The 13,596-nt window shown below is 45.2% G+C and overlaps 1 protein-coding gene across 2 annotated transcripts in view; it reads left to right on the top strand.

Annotated features, from left to right (window-relative positions):
- Positions 1–12,973, top strand: part of GALNT12 (polypeptide N-acetylgalactosaminyltransferase 12) — a 64,938-nt gene extending 51,965 nt beyond the window's left edge. For both annotated transcript variants that reach the window (XM_053567917.1, XM_053567908.1), the window contains 6 exons: positions 636–753; positions 2,737–2,913; positions 6,230–6,361; positions 9,043–9,156; positions 9,674–9,820; positions 11,862–12,973. In XM_053567917.1, the coding sequence (XP_053423892.1) occupies positions 636–753; positions 2,737–2,913; positions 6,230–6,361; positions 9,043–9,156; positions 9,674–9,820; positions 11,862–12,002 (829 nt within the window). In that variant the 3' untranslated portion in view covers positions 12,003–12,973. The remainder of the gene's footprint in view (positions 1–635; positions 754–2,736; positions 2,914–6,229; positions 6,362–9,042; positions 9,157–9,673; positions 9,821–11,861) is intronic.
- The last annotated feature ends 623 nt before the right edge of the window (positions 12,974–13,596 follow it).

Raw genomic sequence — 13,596 nt, 5'->3', positions numbered from 1 at the left:
GGAGCTAACAAGGCCGGCCGAAGTAGGCCAGCCCTGGCCGTCAGGTTGTGGAGGGGAAGCCGCTTGGGCAGGAGTGGAACTGCCCCCCCACCCCAGGCAGTTTAAACTGGGCACTTTAAGATGCCAGAGTTCCTCTGTGGTCTCCTGCTCACTGGCCTCTGAGTGGTGTCTGTGAGCACACAGCTGGGTGACCACAGGACGCCACTGACCATCCTCTCCTGTACACGCTCCCTGGCTTCTCTTCCTCTCTGCGCTTCTAAACGTATGAGAGTTCTCTCCCCCTCAGGTGCCTGTTCCTGCAGGATTATCTTTCCATACTTTCTCTGAGCGAATTCCTTTTGGCCTCCCCCTGGAAACTTTGGGCCCCTTGCCCCGCCGTCCTTCCTCTCTGTACCCTGGGGCTGACTGATGTAGTTAACGTGTTCACCACACACACAGGGTAGGTGCCTGTTGAGACACCTGTGCACCTCTCCCGGGCAGGGCCCTTAGGGTACGTCTGTGCCTGCAGGCCCAGCTTCCCATGCAGCAGCTCATGCTCAGAGATAGATGAGAGGGCTCATGGTGGGAAAGCAGTTAGACCAACGGGGACGGTTTCCTGCTGCTTGCAGTGAAATATGGATATCATACCTTTCCAGGTCTCCAACCATGGCTGGAGGGTTGTTTGCTGTGAGTAAGAAATATTTTGAATATCTGGGATCTTATGATATAGGAATGGAAGTCTGGGGAGGAGAAAACCTCGAATTCTCCTTTAGGGTAAGTATTCCAGTCTTCTCTTTGGACTCATTCTTCTTCTTTTTTTTTTTTTTGACTCATTGTTAACCTGTTCTCTCTTTCTCTCTTTTTCTCCCTCTCCCTCTCTCTGTCTCCCCCCTCGGAATGATGGGATTTGCTATGACAGCCTGGTGGATTTTTTCCTCCTTATTTGCAGTTTATCCAATGATCATGAAAGATGATATTAATATGCGCATCCTATAAACATGCCTGCCTTCTTGTTTCAACTTTTTAAAATACGTACTTTGAATAGATTTGGGGCTGGAAAGTGCCTTGCAAGTCACCTAGTTCTTATCTCTCTGTACAGGGGGGAGGAGTGAGGCCAGGAGAGGGGTAGTGAGTTGTTCGAAGTCACTTAAAGAGTTAGTAGCAGAGGTGAGCCTGAAATACAGGTCTCTGCTTCCTGATCCCATCTTTCGGAGCCCTTATTTGATTAACTCCTGATGAAGTTGCTTATTTATTTAGCACAGTGGCTTGCAGATTTTGACACATATAAGAATTGTTGGGGAAACTAGTTAGAAAGACAGATTTATAGGCACAGTCTAGAAAGTCAGATTTGATAGATTTAGGGTAGGGCCAGGATTTTCCTTTTTGTAACAAGCCTACCTACTGATTCTATGATATGTGCTCATGGAACCCCTTTTGAAAAACTAGCATTTCAGTAGATTTTCTGGTTAATGGGTTCTCACTTTTTTTTTTCTTTGTGAGATAGAATCTCCCCCTGTCACCCAGGTTAAAGTACTGTGTTATCATCGTAGCTCACAGCAATCTCAAACTCCTGGGCTTAAGGGATCCTCCTGCCTCAGCCTGAGTAGCTGGGACTACAGACTAATTTTTCCGTATTTTTTTTGAGAGAGTCTCACTATGTTGCCCTTGGTAGAGTACCATGGCATCACAGCTCACAGCAACCTCAAACTAATCTTAGGCTTAAGCAATTCTCTTGCCTCAGCCTCCCAAGTAGCTGGGATTACAGGTACCCGCCATAACACCTGGCTATTTTTTTGTTGTAGTTGTCGTTGTTTAGCAGGCCTGGGCCGGGTTTGAATCTGCCAGCCCCTGTGCATGTGGCTGGTGCCCTAGCCGCTGAGCTACAGGTGCTGAGCTTAATTTTTCCATTTTTGGCAGAGACAGGATCTGATTCTTGCTCAGTCTGATCTCGAGTTCCTGAGCTCAAGGAATCTTCCCTCCATTGCCTCACAGAGTGTTAGGGTTACAGGCATGAGCCACCGCGTACAGCCAGAATCTCACATTTTAAGCATCAAAACTTTCTGGAAATGTTTGTGCTTTTCAACAGAAAATTAAAATGATAACAATATTTTATATGGTGTCCCACCTCATAAAAAGAGTTAACAAACAAGAATTTGGCCTTCCCCTGAGGACTCATGCCCTCCATAATAAGTAGCAGATGCTATTCTTGCTTGTACTACCCTTAGGAAAATGAGATGTTCCTGGGTATTGCCCCCGCATGCAGGGGCCCCAGGTGACTCTGCCCGGGAGGCTTTGGGTGTGTTTAATGGTCTCTCTGCCTCTTCCCTAGGTGTCAGGCTGCTCTGCCTATTTTTTGAAGCTCTTCCTTTCCCCCTTCCAAACTTCTCTTCTTCCTTGCTGCTTTCCTATCTTCTGTGGCTAGGAGATCAGGTAATCGAGCCTGTGTTTTACGTAATGAGTACATGGGTTGCCAGTGAGGCCTGAGGGGGCTCCTGTGAGTTAAATGCATGAGCTTTAGTGCATGGACGTTGGGGTCTTGGTTCCACTGATGTAGTTGTCACTAGGGCTGGGGCTGCTTCCTTGCTGTTTGCCTGCACTCTGTGTCATCAGTGTGTTGTGTAAGTGGCTCCCTGCCCCACAGAGGCTGAGCGTCTGGGCAATGTCCATTATGACTACCTCGTATGTGGCCTCTCTGCAACAGCCAGTGTGGGCTGGCCGCTCATCACCCTGCTCACCTCCCCTCTGCTCTGTGTGCAGATCTGGCAGTGCGGTGGGACTCTGGAAACACACCCATGTTCCCACGTTGGCCATGTTTTCCCCAAGCAAGCTCCCTACTCCCGCAACAAGGCCCTGGCCAACAGTGTCCGTGCGGCCGAAGTGTGGATGGATGACTATAAAGAGCTGTACTATCATCGCAACCCCCGCGCCCGCTTGGTGAGTTCCCGGGCCCACCTGCTCTCCATGTGGCTTCATCTGAACAGAAGGAGTTGATTCTGGCCTTCCTGACACAGTAGGTCTGATTCCAGGAATAGAGGATAAAAGGTGCATTTATGACATAAGTATTCATAAGTATTGGAAAACTTTATTCCTCCATTTCTTTCTTTTTTTTTTTTTTTTTGTAGAGACAGAGTCTTACTTTACTGCCCTCGGTAGAGTGCCGTGGCCTCACACAGCTCACAGCAACCTCCGACTCCCGGGCTTAAGCGATTCTCTTGCCTCAGCCTCCCGAGTAGCTGGGACTACAGGTGCCCGCCACAACGCCTGGCTATTTTTTGGTTGCAGTTTGGCCAGGGCCGGGCTTGAACCCACCACCCTCGGTATATGGGGCCGGCGCCTTACCAACTGAGCCACAGGCACCGCCCTATTCCTCCATTTCTAATAATAGTATATCATCGATTCCTGTAATTCACAATACTTGTGTTCCATAAAGCCATCACAAACACTGAATTAGTGAAAACCAAGCCATTGCTCCTGGGAGAAAAATAGGGTTAGATTCCTATGAGACTTGGGGCTTAACAGTTTTGTCAGCTGATCAATATTGAATCTTGTTTTAGGTGTGTTTCTGTTCAAAGACACTGTATTTGGCATATATTGTAGCATCATTAGCATTGCACTCACGGGCAACAGAACTCTAACTCAGGGTCTGTCAACGTTTTTTATCTCATGGTACACTTAAACCTATAGTTAAACTTCACAACTTAAATTACGTCAATCAAAAAAAGAGTAAAAAAGAATATACTTACTAAGCTTTGAATGTCTTTAGAAAACAATTTAATTTAATTAATGACCTTTAAAAATTGTCATGGCACACCAGCTGAAAACCACTGCCCTAGCTCATGCCTGGACAAAGCCCACCTAACGTATTTTCTTCCTAAGACACATCACAGCCTTCTTGCATTTAGGAACACTACATAGCCCTTTGGCGCATGATTGAAGGCCGTGTTAGAATGGCTATTAAAATCACCAACACAAAGTAGAAGAAACATGAAAATCAGTGTCCTGAAACAGACACTTGTTTACAGTATGAGAGCTGAGACAAGAAGGCAGAGCACTGCCCTGTTTAGCCTCACTGGGCAACTTGGGCATTGGGCAACTCAATTATTATTATTTTGTTAGTATTTTAATATTCTGTGAAAATTTGAAAATACTGCAAGTATTGATTTGGGGGTTACAAATTTCAGCACATCAACATGTTCACAGATACAGAACTAGCCAACGATGAGGACTAACAGATATAGAACTAGCCAACGATGAGGACTGACTGGGCCAGCATCGATAGTCTGGAGGACCTGGTGTCACGTGTCAGGCATGTGTACGCCTTATGGCCTTCCTCTTGGTGGAGCAGGATTGGGTCCACGACTCAAATGCAAGTTCAGGCACAGTTCTCTACCTTAAAGTTCTGCTCAGGAGCACACCTGCCTTATTCGTGAGGGGTCTTCTATCTCCCTCTAAAGGCCTCTTCCTACCCCCATTAAATTACCCAAGATCCCTGGAAGCTTACCCTTCCCAACCAGGGAGTCTGTTCTCCTTCCATCAGATGGAAAGGGCTGGAGAGTGTTTAGGCTCCCACTGCCCTTCCTTCTGGCCGTGTGTCATGGATGTTGAAGATGGGGCCCATAGCCTAACAGCAGGTGCCCTCCACCTCCCCTCATAGAGGCCTGCTGGCCTAGCAATGGTGAAGGTGTCCCAGTAGTCACCAAGGTTTCTGTTCTGTTGGCTTGCTCCCCGTGGATGTGGCGTACACTGCACTGACATTAGCCCCTGCACTGAGGCCCTGAGGGAGTCTGAGTTTGAGTCTGGGTCTCAGCCAACACTGTCTTTCCTCAAAGCAATTTATCTCAGGGGCTTGCTGGTACCTGCCCCAGAGCCTGTTCTGCCCCTGCGTTGGGGATTTTTGTGCATGAGGAATCACCTTTCTTTCCTAGAAGATCTTGAGCTTCAGAGAACACAACCCAATGGCTCTGCCTGAGCCGGCTCTGTACGCCCAGGACAGGGCACCCTCATCCTCCATTTGCATAACTAGGAGGGCTGCTTGCCAAGGCAAGGTCTTGCTCTAAGATGTCCTTCTGAAGTTTCTTCTGACTCCTAGCCACTCTGTAAGGCAACAAAACAGTTCTCATTTTATAGGTGACGAAACTGAAGTTCAGAAAGGGGAGACTGGAGGAACCTATCCAAGGCCTGGAGCTGGTGTAGGGTAGAGTTGGGCCTGGGGCCTGGATGCTCCAGCACACCTGTATCTTTTCTGTGCAGAGCCCTAGGACCCCCCACCTGACCCCTGGCCCAGGTCCCTCTGCTTCTGGGGCCACAGGATCGTTTGCCTCTGCTTCCTTTCTCTTGCTCAGGCACTGTAGAGTAGAAATACCTGCTGTGCCCTGGTGACCTGTCTGGAACCCATAGTTCTTGCTCCTGAGGCTTCCCAGGGATTTTGTTAGAACAGCACTGAATATACTTCTACTAATATACATTAGGCAGAATGATTAAGGGCTGAGTGTCAAAATGGATATTTGGTTGAAGCCGAGGGCCCCAGTGACTCTTATCTATGAAAGAACTTCTGGGAAATAGCAGAAATCTGAAATTTTTGTTAAAACAATACTTATTATTACCATTTTGCTTAATATTTAACTTGTTACTTATTAATAGTGCAGGGATGGTAGTATCATCTCAGCACTCAGCATTTTTCTTATGGCTGAACATTTGCCATACCAAGTAGAGGCTTGCTTTAATTATTCAGAAGTTCTCCATCATTTGCTCTTGGCTATAAAACCAAACATCCACAAGTATGTCTTCTTGCAGTATTTTGCTCTTGCCATCATGAGGCTATATGAATACCCATATATTGAGAATATAACTCCATCTACAATACATACCTGTGTTTGCAAGTGAATATTCAGATTTAATAGTAAATTAGAACATCCTGGAATATGTCTTAGTGAAGCTGCTATTTTGCCGGGATGCCTCTGATGACACATAGGTCCAGGGGTGTGAGTGCAACCCCATGGTTTGGCTCCCAGCCCCATCAGCAGGTAGGCTGTCTCCTCCTGCATCTTGCTGAACCTCCCTGTAGCAAGAGCACCTGCTAGATGCTGGAACTGGGAGTGAGGCTGCTTTTATCCTCTGTGCTCTGCAGAGGGCCTGGCCCATAATAGAGGCTCAGTAAGAGCTGATTGGTTGGTAATGGTGAGCATCTGAGAAGGGCTTTGACAGAAGCACTGGGAACTGCAGGGACTCAACTGTTTCGTTATTTCCTCAGGAACCCTTTGGGGATGTGACAGAGAGGAGGCAGCTCCGGGAAAAGCTCCAGTGCAAGGACTTCAAGTGGTTCTTGGAGACTGTGTTTCCAGAGCTGCATGTGCCTGAAGACAGGCCTGGCTTCTTCGGGATGGTGAGTAAGGCAGGCACGTGGTGAGTAAAGAGGTCCGGGTCCGATTGACAAATTCAGGGCAGGAAAAACCCCTCCAGGGGTACACTCCCATAGCCCCTTTTCATCTACTCCCCTTCCTTCTCCGGCTGATTGTCTAGTCCCTGGGTCCAGAATGTCAGAGCTGAGATTGACAGCTGTAAGCCTTCCATTTTACAGGTGAGCGAGCTGAGACTTATCTGGTGTTTCCATGTCCTAGTTTTTACTGCCACCTAGTCTCAGTGGCTGGATCGTTTAATAATTCTCAATTTAGGAGTCTACAAAGGCAATAGTAGAGATAGGAGAGTTACTTCTAGTATTTCAGAAAACCTAAAAGAAATGTTTCTGGGCTAGGCCAACTAAAACGTCCAGTGTCTTTTGGATTTTCCAGGAATTACACCAGTTTAGCGAGGTCTCCTCTGCTGTGTTACTAGAAGTGCTGGTGTTGCATCCTGAAAGTCTGTGATAAATACCAAGTAGGATAATAGTGTTACATTCTATTTTATGAAGTGCAGAGATAATGGTATAATAAATCCTGCCCTTGAGATTCTAGAATTTTCAAGATCCTGCCTCTCTGGCTTTCTCCTCTGTTTTATCTTCCATGTCTTTCTCTTTTTTAGCAGACCCCAGGCACTGTTGTGTTACTGCACTCCCTCACGCATGTATTTAGTGCACGTCTTTATAAAAGGCAGACATTAGCTTATAAAATTGCCGACCATCATCACACGTAATCAAATGAGCCATTTCGTGCTATCTTTCATGTTCCCCCACCTTCTCCAATTTCGGATTGGGATCCAAAGAAAGTCCACACTTTGTGTGTGGTTGTTGTGTCTGACCTTCTAAGTCTCTTCATCGAAGGCAGTCTGCTTCCTTTTTTGCTTTTTGTTCGTTTTTCTTTTTCTTTTCTTTTTTTTGGCTAATACTTTTCAATTGTTGGAAAAACAAGACAATTGTCTATGGAGTGTCTCCCTCTTGGAGTTGCGGTTTGTTTCTTTGTCAAGTCTTTACGCCGTCCCCGTCTCTCTTTAAAATGGAAGTGAGGTCTCAGGTTTGATGAGCATCGTGGTCCACCTTTTTGGCAGGACCCCTTTGAGGGGATGTTTTGTCTTCCTGCCGAGTGCTATCAGGAGCTCCTGGTCCATCTTGCTAGTAGTGAGGGGATTAACCAGTGGACTTCTGAGGTGTCTACACCTGGACTGTACCTTGATACTTCACATTCTTTCTTTCATAGGAGGTCTTAACATCTCAGTTTAGATTAGTCACATTTCAAGTGTCCAGTAGCCACGTGTAGCCAGTGCCTATCACAAGGATTAGCACAGTTCTAAACTTTTCCAGGGGGCAGAGAAAGGAAATATGCATTTTTGAGAAATAACTCATGAGCTCATACTGATATTTCAAATACAGATATACTGAGGTTTTTTTCCTCTGTGCCAGGCATGGTGGCTCAAGCCTATAATCCTAGCAGTCTGGGAGGACGAGATAGGTAGATTGCCTGGACTCAGGAGTTGTAGACCAGCCTGAGCAAGAGTGAGATTTTGTCTCTACTGAAAATAGAGAAACGAGCCAGGTGTTGTGGCCGGTGCCCGTAGTCCCAGCTACTCAGGAGGCTGAGTGAGGAGGATCCCTTAAGCCCAAGACTTTGAGGTTGCTGTGAGCTATGACATCATGGCACACTACCGAGGGTGACAAAGTAAGACTGTGTCTCAAAAAAAAAGAGAGTTTTTTTTCCCTCTGGTCTTAGGTTTGTATTTTTTCTTACATTGAAACTCCTGATTTTTAATAATATTAACATAATTATTTATTTTGTTTATCCTAAAACACATTTAAAATAGTCTCAAACAAGAATATAGTATTCCAACTAATGGTGGTATTCTGAATGAGGTTTACAGTTTCTTTGCAGCTCTATTTGTTTATAGAATGTATTTCACTAAAGTAGTATTCACAAACATAACATGCTCTAAAGCAGGTGTCCTCAAACTGTGGCCCATGGGCCACATGAAGCAGTGTGAATTGTATTTGTTCCCGTTTTGTTTTTTACTTCAAAATAAGATATGTGCAGTGTGCATAGGAATTTGTTCATAGTTTTTTTTTTTTTAAACTATAGTCTGGCCCTCCAACAGTCTGAGGGACCGTGAATTGACCCCCTGTTTAAAAAGTTTGAGGACACCTGCTCTAAAGTCATTTTAATTCCTTCTCTGTGTCTATCACTGGCTCGATTTAGTTAGCTTAATTAATCTTTGTCCAAGGTGGTAACCCACAACTATTTGGATTAGTGCAGCAATTATGCTACCACTGATAAGAAAGGGAGAGATAAGAACCCTCAGGCCATGCAGGGTTAGTCTCAGAAGCTCAGGTGTATCATTTTAAAGTGGGAGTGAAGATGCCTGCCTATAGTTCAGAGTGGGAAAGCACTTTTAAAACTAGGAAGTTCCGGGCGGCACCTGTGGCTCAAGGAGTAGGGCGCTGGTCCCATATGCCAGAGGTGGCGGGTTCAAACCTAGCCCTGGCCAAAAACCAAAAAAAAAAAAAAAGTAGGAAGTTCCACGCGGAAGGGGCTCTTCCCTTGGAGTTGTGGAGACAGGCTTGCTTCCCTTCCCAGAGCCTTGTGTGGAAGCTGTTACTGCATCTAAATCTGGACCAACAGGCCACCTTCATGTTTTGTTTAGCTCCAGAACAAAGGACTGAAAAAATACTGCTTTGACTACAACCCTCCCGATGAAAACCAAGTCGCAGGCCACCAGGTCATTTTGTACCTCTGTCACGGGCTGGGCCAGAACCAGGTAGGTGTGGGCCTCTAGAGAGGGAAATGAGGGGAAAGCTGTGTGTTTAAAAAAAAAAAAAAATCAAATATTTGTTTTATTGTAAAAGTAATACACACTCCTTATGGAACATTTGGGAAATATAAAAAGCCAAAGCAACTTGGCTTCTGGAGCTACACTTGTACTTTTGTCCACGAGGTCTCAGGGGGTCCTCAGGTGCTAGCATCGGGGCGGTCCTCTTCTGTTCCTGTTCTCACACCAGCATGAGGCTCACCACAGCCAGCACGAGGTGACAGGCACCAACCCTGTCCTCGCTATCTAGTAAGCAGGTCAGGCATCAGAAAGAGTCCTTCGTGCACGTGTGCGAAGCCCTGCACCTGCGGTCCATGGAGCAGGTGTCCCCTAGACGGGCTCCTGTCAGTGGGGAGGGGAGTGCGGGATCCCCACCCACACTCCTGTGACCCCAGGCTCGCGTCCAGTGGGCCCCCTCCTTCCACATCACAGGGTAAGTGATACATGTTGGCTGCTTTGCTTTTAGTTTTTCGAATACACGTCCCAGTACGAGATACGCTACAACACCCACCACCCAGAGGCCTGTGTGGCGGTGGAAGAAGATTCGGATATCCTCATCATGCATCTCTGCCAAGAAGTTGCCCCAGAGAATCAGAAGTTCATCCTGCAGGAGGTAAGCCAGCCCCTCTCTCCCTCCCTGTGGCAGTCCCTGGGCTGTAGAGGGGAGAGGGAGAGCCCAGCAAAAAGAGTGGAGTCCATGGTGTGCAGGTCAGAACTGTTTCCTTCCTTCAGGGGTGTCCAACCTTTAGTTTTCTCTGTTGCACATTGGAAGACTAAGAGTTGTCTTGGGCCACAGGTTAAATACACAAACACGAACGAAAGCGGATGAGCACAAAAAGGTCCAAGCATACTTTTTGTGATATCTTATACCATGGATAAGCAAAAAAAATGACCTCACACAATCAGTATGTGGCCTGCGGGCCTCAGGTTGGACACCCTTGGGTCCCTTTCAGTCTTCTCTGATAACCTGTTCAGGGGGCTGTACTGGGACCCTTCAGGGAGCTCTTGAAAATGTATTTGGAGGTGAAGTGGGCTTTACATGAATGACAAAAATAGCCAGAGTGTAAGGATGCAACGTTAGAGCCAAGTATAAGCTACTCCACCTCTCTAAGCCTCATTTTCCCCAGCTTTCAAATGGACACCATAATAGCAGTCTTGCCTAATTCTAGGGAGGTGTACCACCAGAGATATTCTTTGGAAACTGTAAAGCTTGACAAAGATGAGTTGTTACTTGTGGCATTATAAGCAAGAATATACCTCTGTCTTGGAGCTGGCTCTCCAAATAGTCTCTGTTGATCTGGAACCAAGCATCACTTCAGGTATGGAAGGTACCAGGCCTCAACATCTTTGCAGTCAGCCAGTGACAGGACTTGCAAATCGATCATATCCTTCTATTGCCTAAAAAGCTCTAGAGGGAATAAATCCAAAGGAAATAATTCAAAAGAAAACATTAGTTCTCTTCAATCTTCCTGGGAAGCTTCCATTCCCATCTCTGGTATAGAAAAAGTCTTTTATACTGCCTATAAATGGGTTAATTCTGTTGAAAGTTGGAATCTATTTTCCTATAGAAAAAAATGTTTGAATTAGTAATGAAATTTGCAGGTGACCTGAAAAAACCAAGCACCATAATGCTATCCATTTGATATAAGAAAAAAAGAAGGAAAAACACTTTTGCACACCCTAGAAGTCTGTGACTCTCTTGAATACCCTCCTTGGCTCATCTTTCTCCCAGCTGTAAGCCATACTGTAAGCCTTCAAGGAACAGTAATGCAAGCTAGAAATAATAAAATTGGTCTGAACATAATCATTAAATTTTTTTCTCACATTTCAGTGATCATTTAAGGAAAAGTGAGTGTGTATGGAAGAGTAGGGAGAAGGATACTTCGTTTGATTATTTACTTTTATTACAACTTAACAGCACTTTGAAGGGTTTTCAAGGTTGATAGTGTTAGGATTTGATTGCATCTAATTTTATTTCTAAGGCTTCTCTTTCCTTGGGACAGGTATGTTGTTCACTGTGACTGTTGGCTGCTCAGTGTGATTGAGTTTGTACAGTTTAGAACAGAGAGAGGTGGAGAGAAAAGATAAAGAGCAGGCCTGGAGGAGAGACTTGCCATAACTCAGCAAGGCTTGGGAAGAGGGGAAGGGGAGATTGGGGCCTTGGGTACTGGAGCAATGAGCAGGATGCATTGCCTCTCACCCTGACATTTCACAGGCCGGGTAGCCAGGTGACTGTTCCCTTCACTCAGCCCACCTGGGGCTGAGCTGGGACTACAGCCAAGTCTCCACACTCTCCATTTAAACACATAAGAGAAGGAGCTCACCAGGAATGGAATCGGCTTGATCTAAGAGGAGTCAAAGGGTTAAACAAAGACTCTTTTTTTTTTTTTTTATCTACCCCCACCCACCCCCGAGCAGCCAGCAGGTGGCACTACTGGTCCCGTACGAGAGGCACGGGTGATGCCGTCTGTACACGCCTGGTGCTTCCCATTCACAGGATAGTCCTATGTTGCCATTTTACACTGAGGACAGCAATAAGTATTTCTGAAAGAATAAATATTACACCCTGAGAACATGTTTTAAGGGAAAAGAGACTTTCCTGGGGAATCACCCGTAATTCTCTTGAACGTCCAGTGTCTGTTTATTTTTTGTAGGATGGTTCTTTATTTCACAAACAGTCCAAGAAATGTGTCCAGGCTGCAAAGAAGGAGTCTAGCGACAATTTTGAACCACTCCTACGAGACTGCACCAACTCGGATTATCAGAGATGGTTCTTCCAGGAGCACATATCATGACTGTTGGTGTACCAAGGAACCCATCAAAGGAGACAGTGGGCCCGGGACTTCATGTGCCCTACAAAGACATAGCTAAGCACAGTGATCATTTTGCTGTTTGTGAAAGTGTTGTTGGATTTAGTAAAAATATAAATAAGATTTGTACTGATTTTGAAAACTTTTTAAAAATATTCCAAAATACCCCATTTTGTAAAGGGTAATCATAAAATGTTAATCCTTGGTATCTGGAGAATTAAACCCTTATAATATTTTTCTATCAAGATGTATATTTTACAATCGTGCCTTTTAGTCTCACTAGCCAAAAAAAGAAAAAAAAGTAAATATTTTATTTTATTTTGGTATTTACAAGGATTCCCAGGTATGAAGACTACATGGGTGGAAATCAGACCCCTGCAATGTATGTTGCATAAACTGATAATACCTCAAATGTTGGGTTAGAGTTTTCTCTGTAGAGAAACCTATAACTATTGTATTGATTTTTTCAGATCATCGAGATATTCTAGATTTAGTTAATAAAGAATGCGTTTTGGGTATGTATGGTTACCACAGTTAACACTCCATGTTGCTCATGTTTGCCAAAGAGGACTAACCAAAGCTGAAATCTTAAAGAAACAGTTTGCTCTGCCATGCTGATACAAACTGGAGTGCCTGTCTAACAAAACCAAGCTGTAGCGTGGCCAGTTGCTTCTAGTAATTACCACTGTGACTTTAAAACACATTTATATGTCAATTTTAATTTTTATCACACAGTAGTGGCAGGGAGAAATTTAATGTTCTGTGCAAAATTCATTTCTCCAGTTTGTTCCGTAGAGTAACATTTGGTCACGTTAATCATTGTTGGGTTTTGTGCTGTGGCAGCTACTGTGAAAGTTTCTCTCAGTAATTCTGATTTGTGAATGATCCCAGAACAACCCTGGGGTCTTGTCAACCAGAGAAAGTCAATACGAATGATTAAAAAAGTGTGAGAAGACCCACCGCAGGTTTGTGTTTATAGCAGTGGGATGTGAGCAGTGAAGACAGGAGGGCGATTGGTTAATAGAGAGCAGTATGTGTCTTAGGCTCTTTTTTGACACTCTGAGAGATCCCGGTAGGGATCAGTTTGACAGTGACCTGCAAACAACTCCAGCCTGCCTTGGATCTGCCTGATCTTAGCTACTCTGTACTTAAGTTTTTTTCTTCTGAAAAATGGGGATAAGGAATAACAGAGCAGGTGAGAACTTAGCCTCTGGCGCACAGTGTGGGCTCATGACATGTTTGCTTCTATTTTCATATTGTAGTTTATAAAATGTGAAGCATAACAAACAGTAATCAGTGTTTATTCAAAAATAAATATTAAATTATAAGGTTTTTATTCATCTTCATGAGATTCAACAGTGTCTTAGCAGGGAGGAGTACCTTCCGGCACAGCTCAATTCTCTGAGGAACTGAGGCAGAGGGGCCAAGCTCCCCGCTACCCGGTGGGGACTGTGAGAGCACGGCAGGTACCCACCAGACCAATGAGGAGTTGAGAAGTCCCGGCCTGCCGCCCGCCCCGCTGTTTCTGCAGCGTCAGCATGAGCTTGACAGGTGTCAGTCCTCCTGGATCCAGGGAGAC

Source organism: Nycticebus coucang, chromosome 2 (assembly GCF_027406575.1).
Source record: "Nycticebus coucang isolate mNycCou1 chromosome 2, mNycCou1.pri, whole genome shotgun sequence".
NCBI lineage: Eukaryota > Metazoa > Chordata > Mammalia > Primates > Lorisidae > Nycticebus > Nycticebus coucang.
This window is presented reverse-complemented; position numbering and strand designations above follow the sequence as displayed.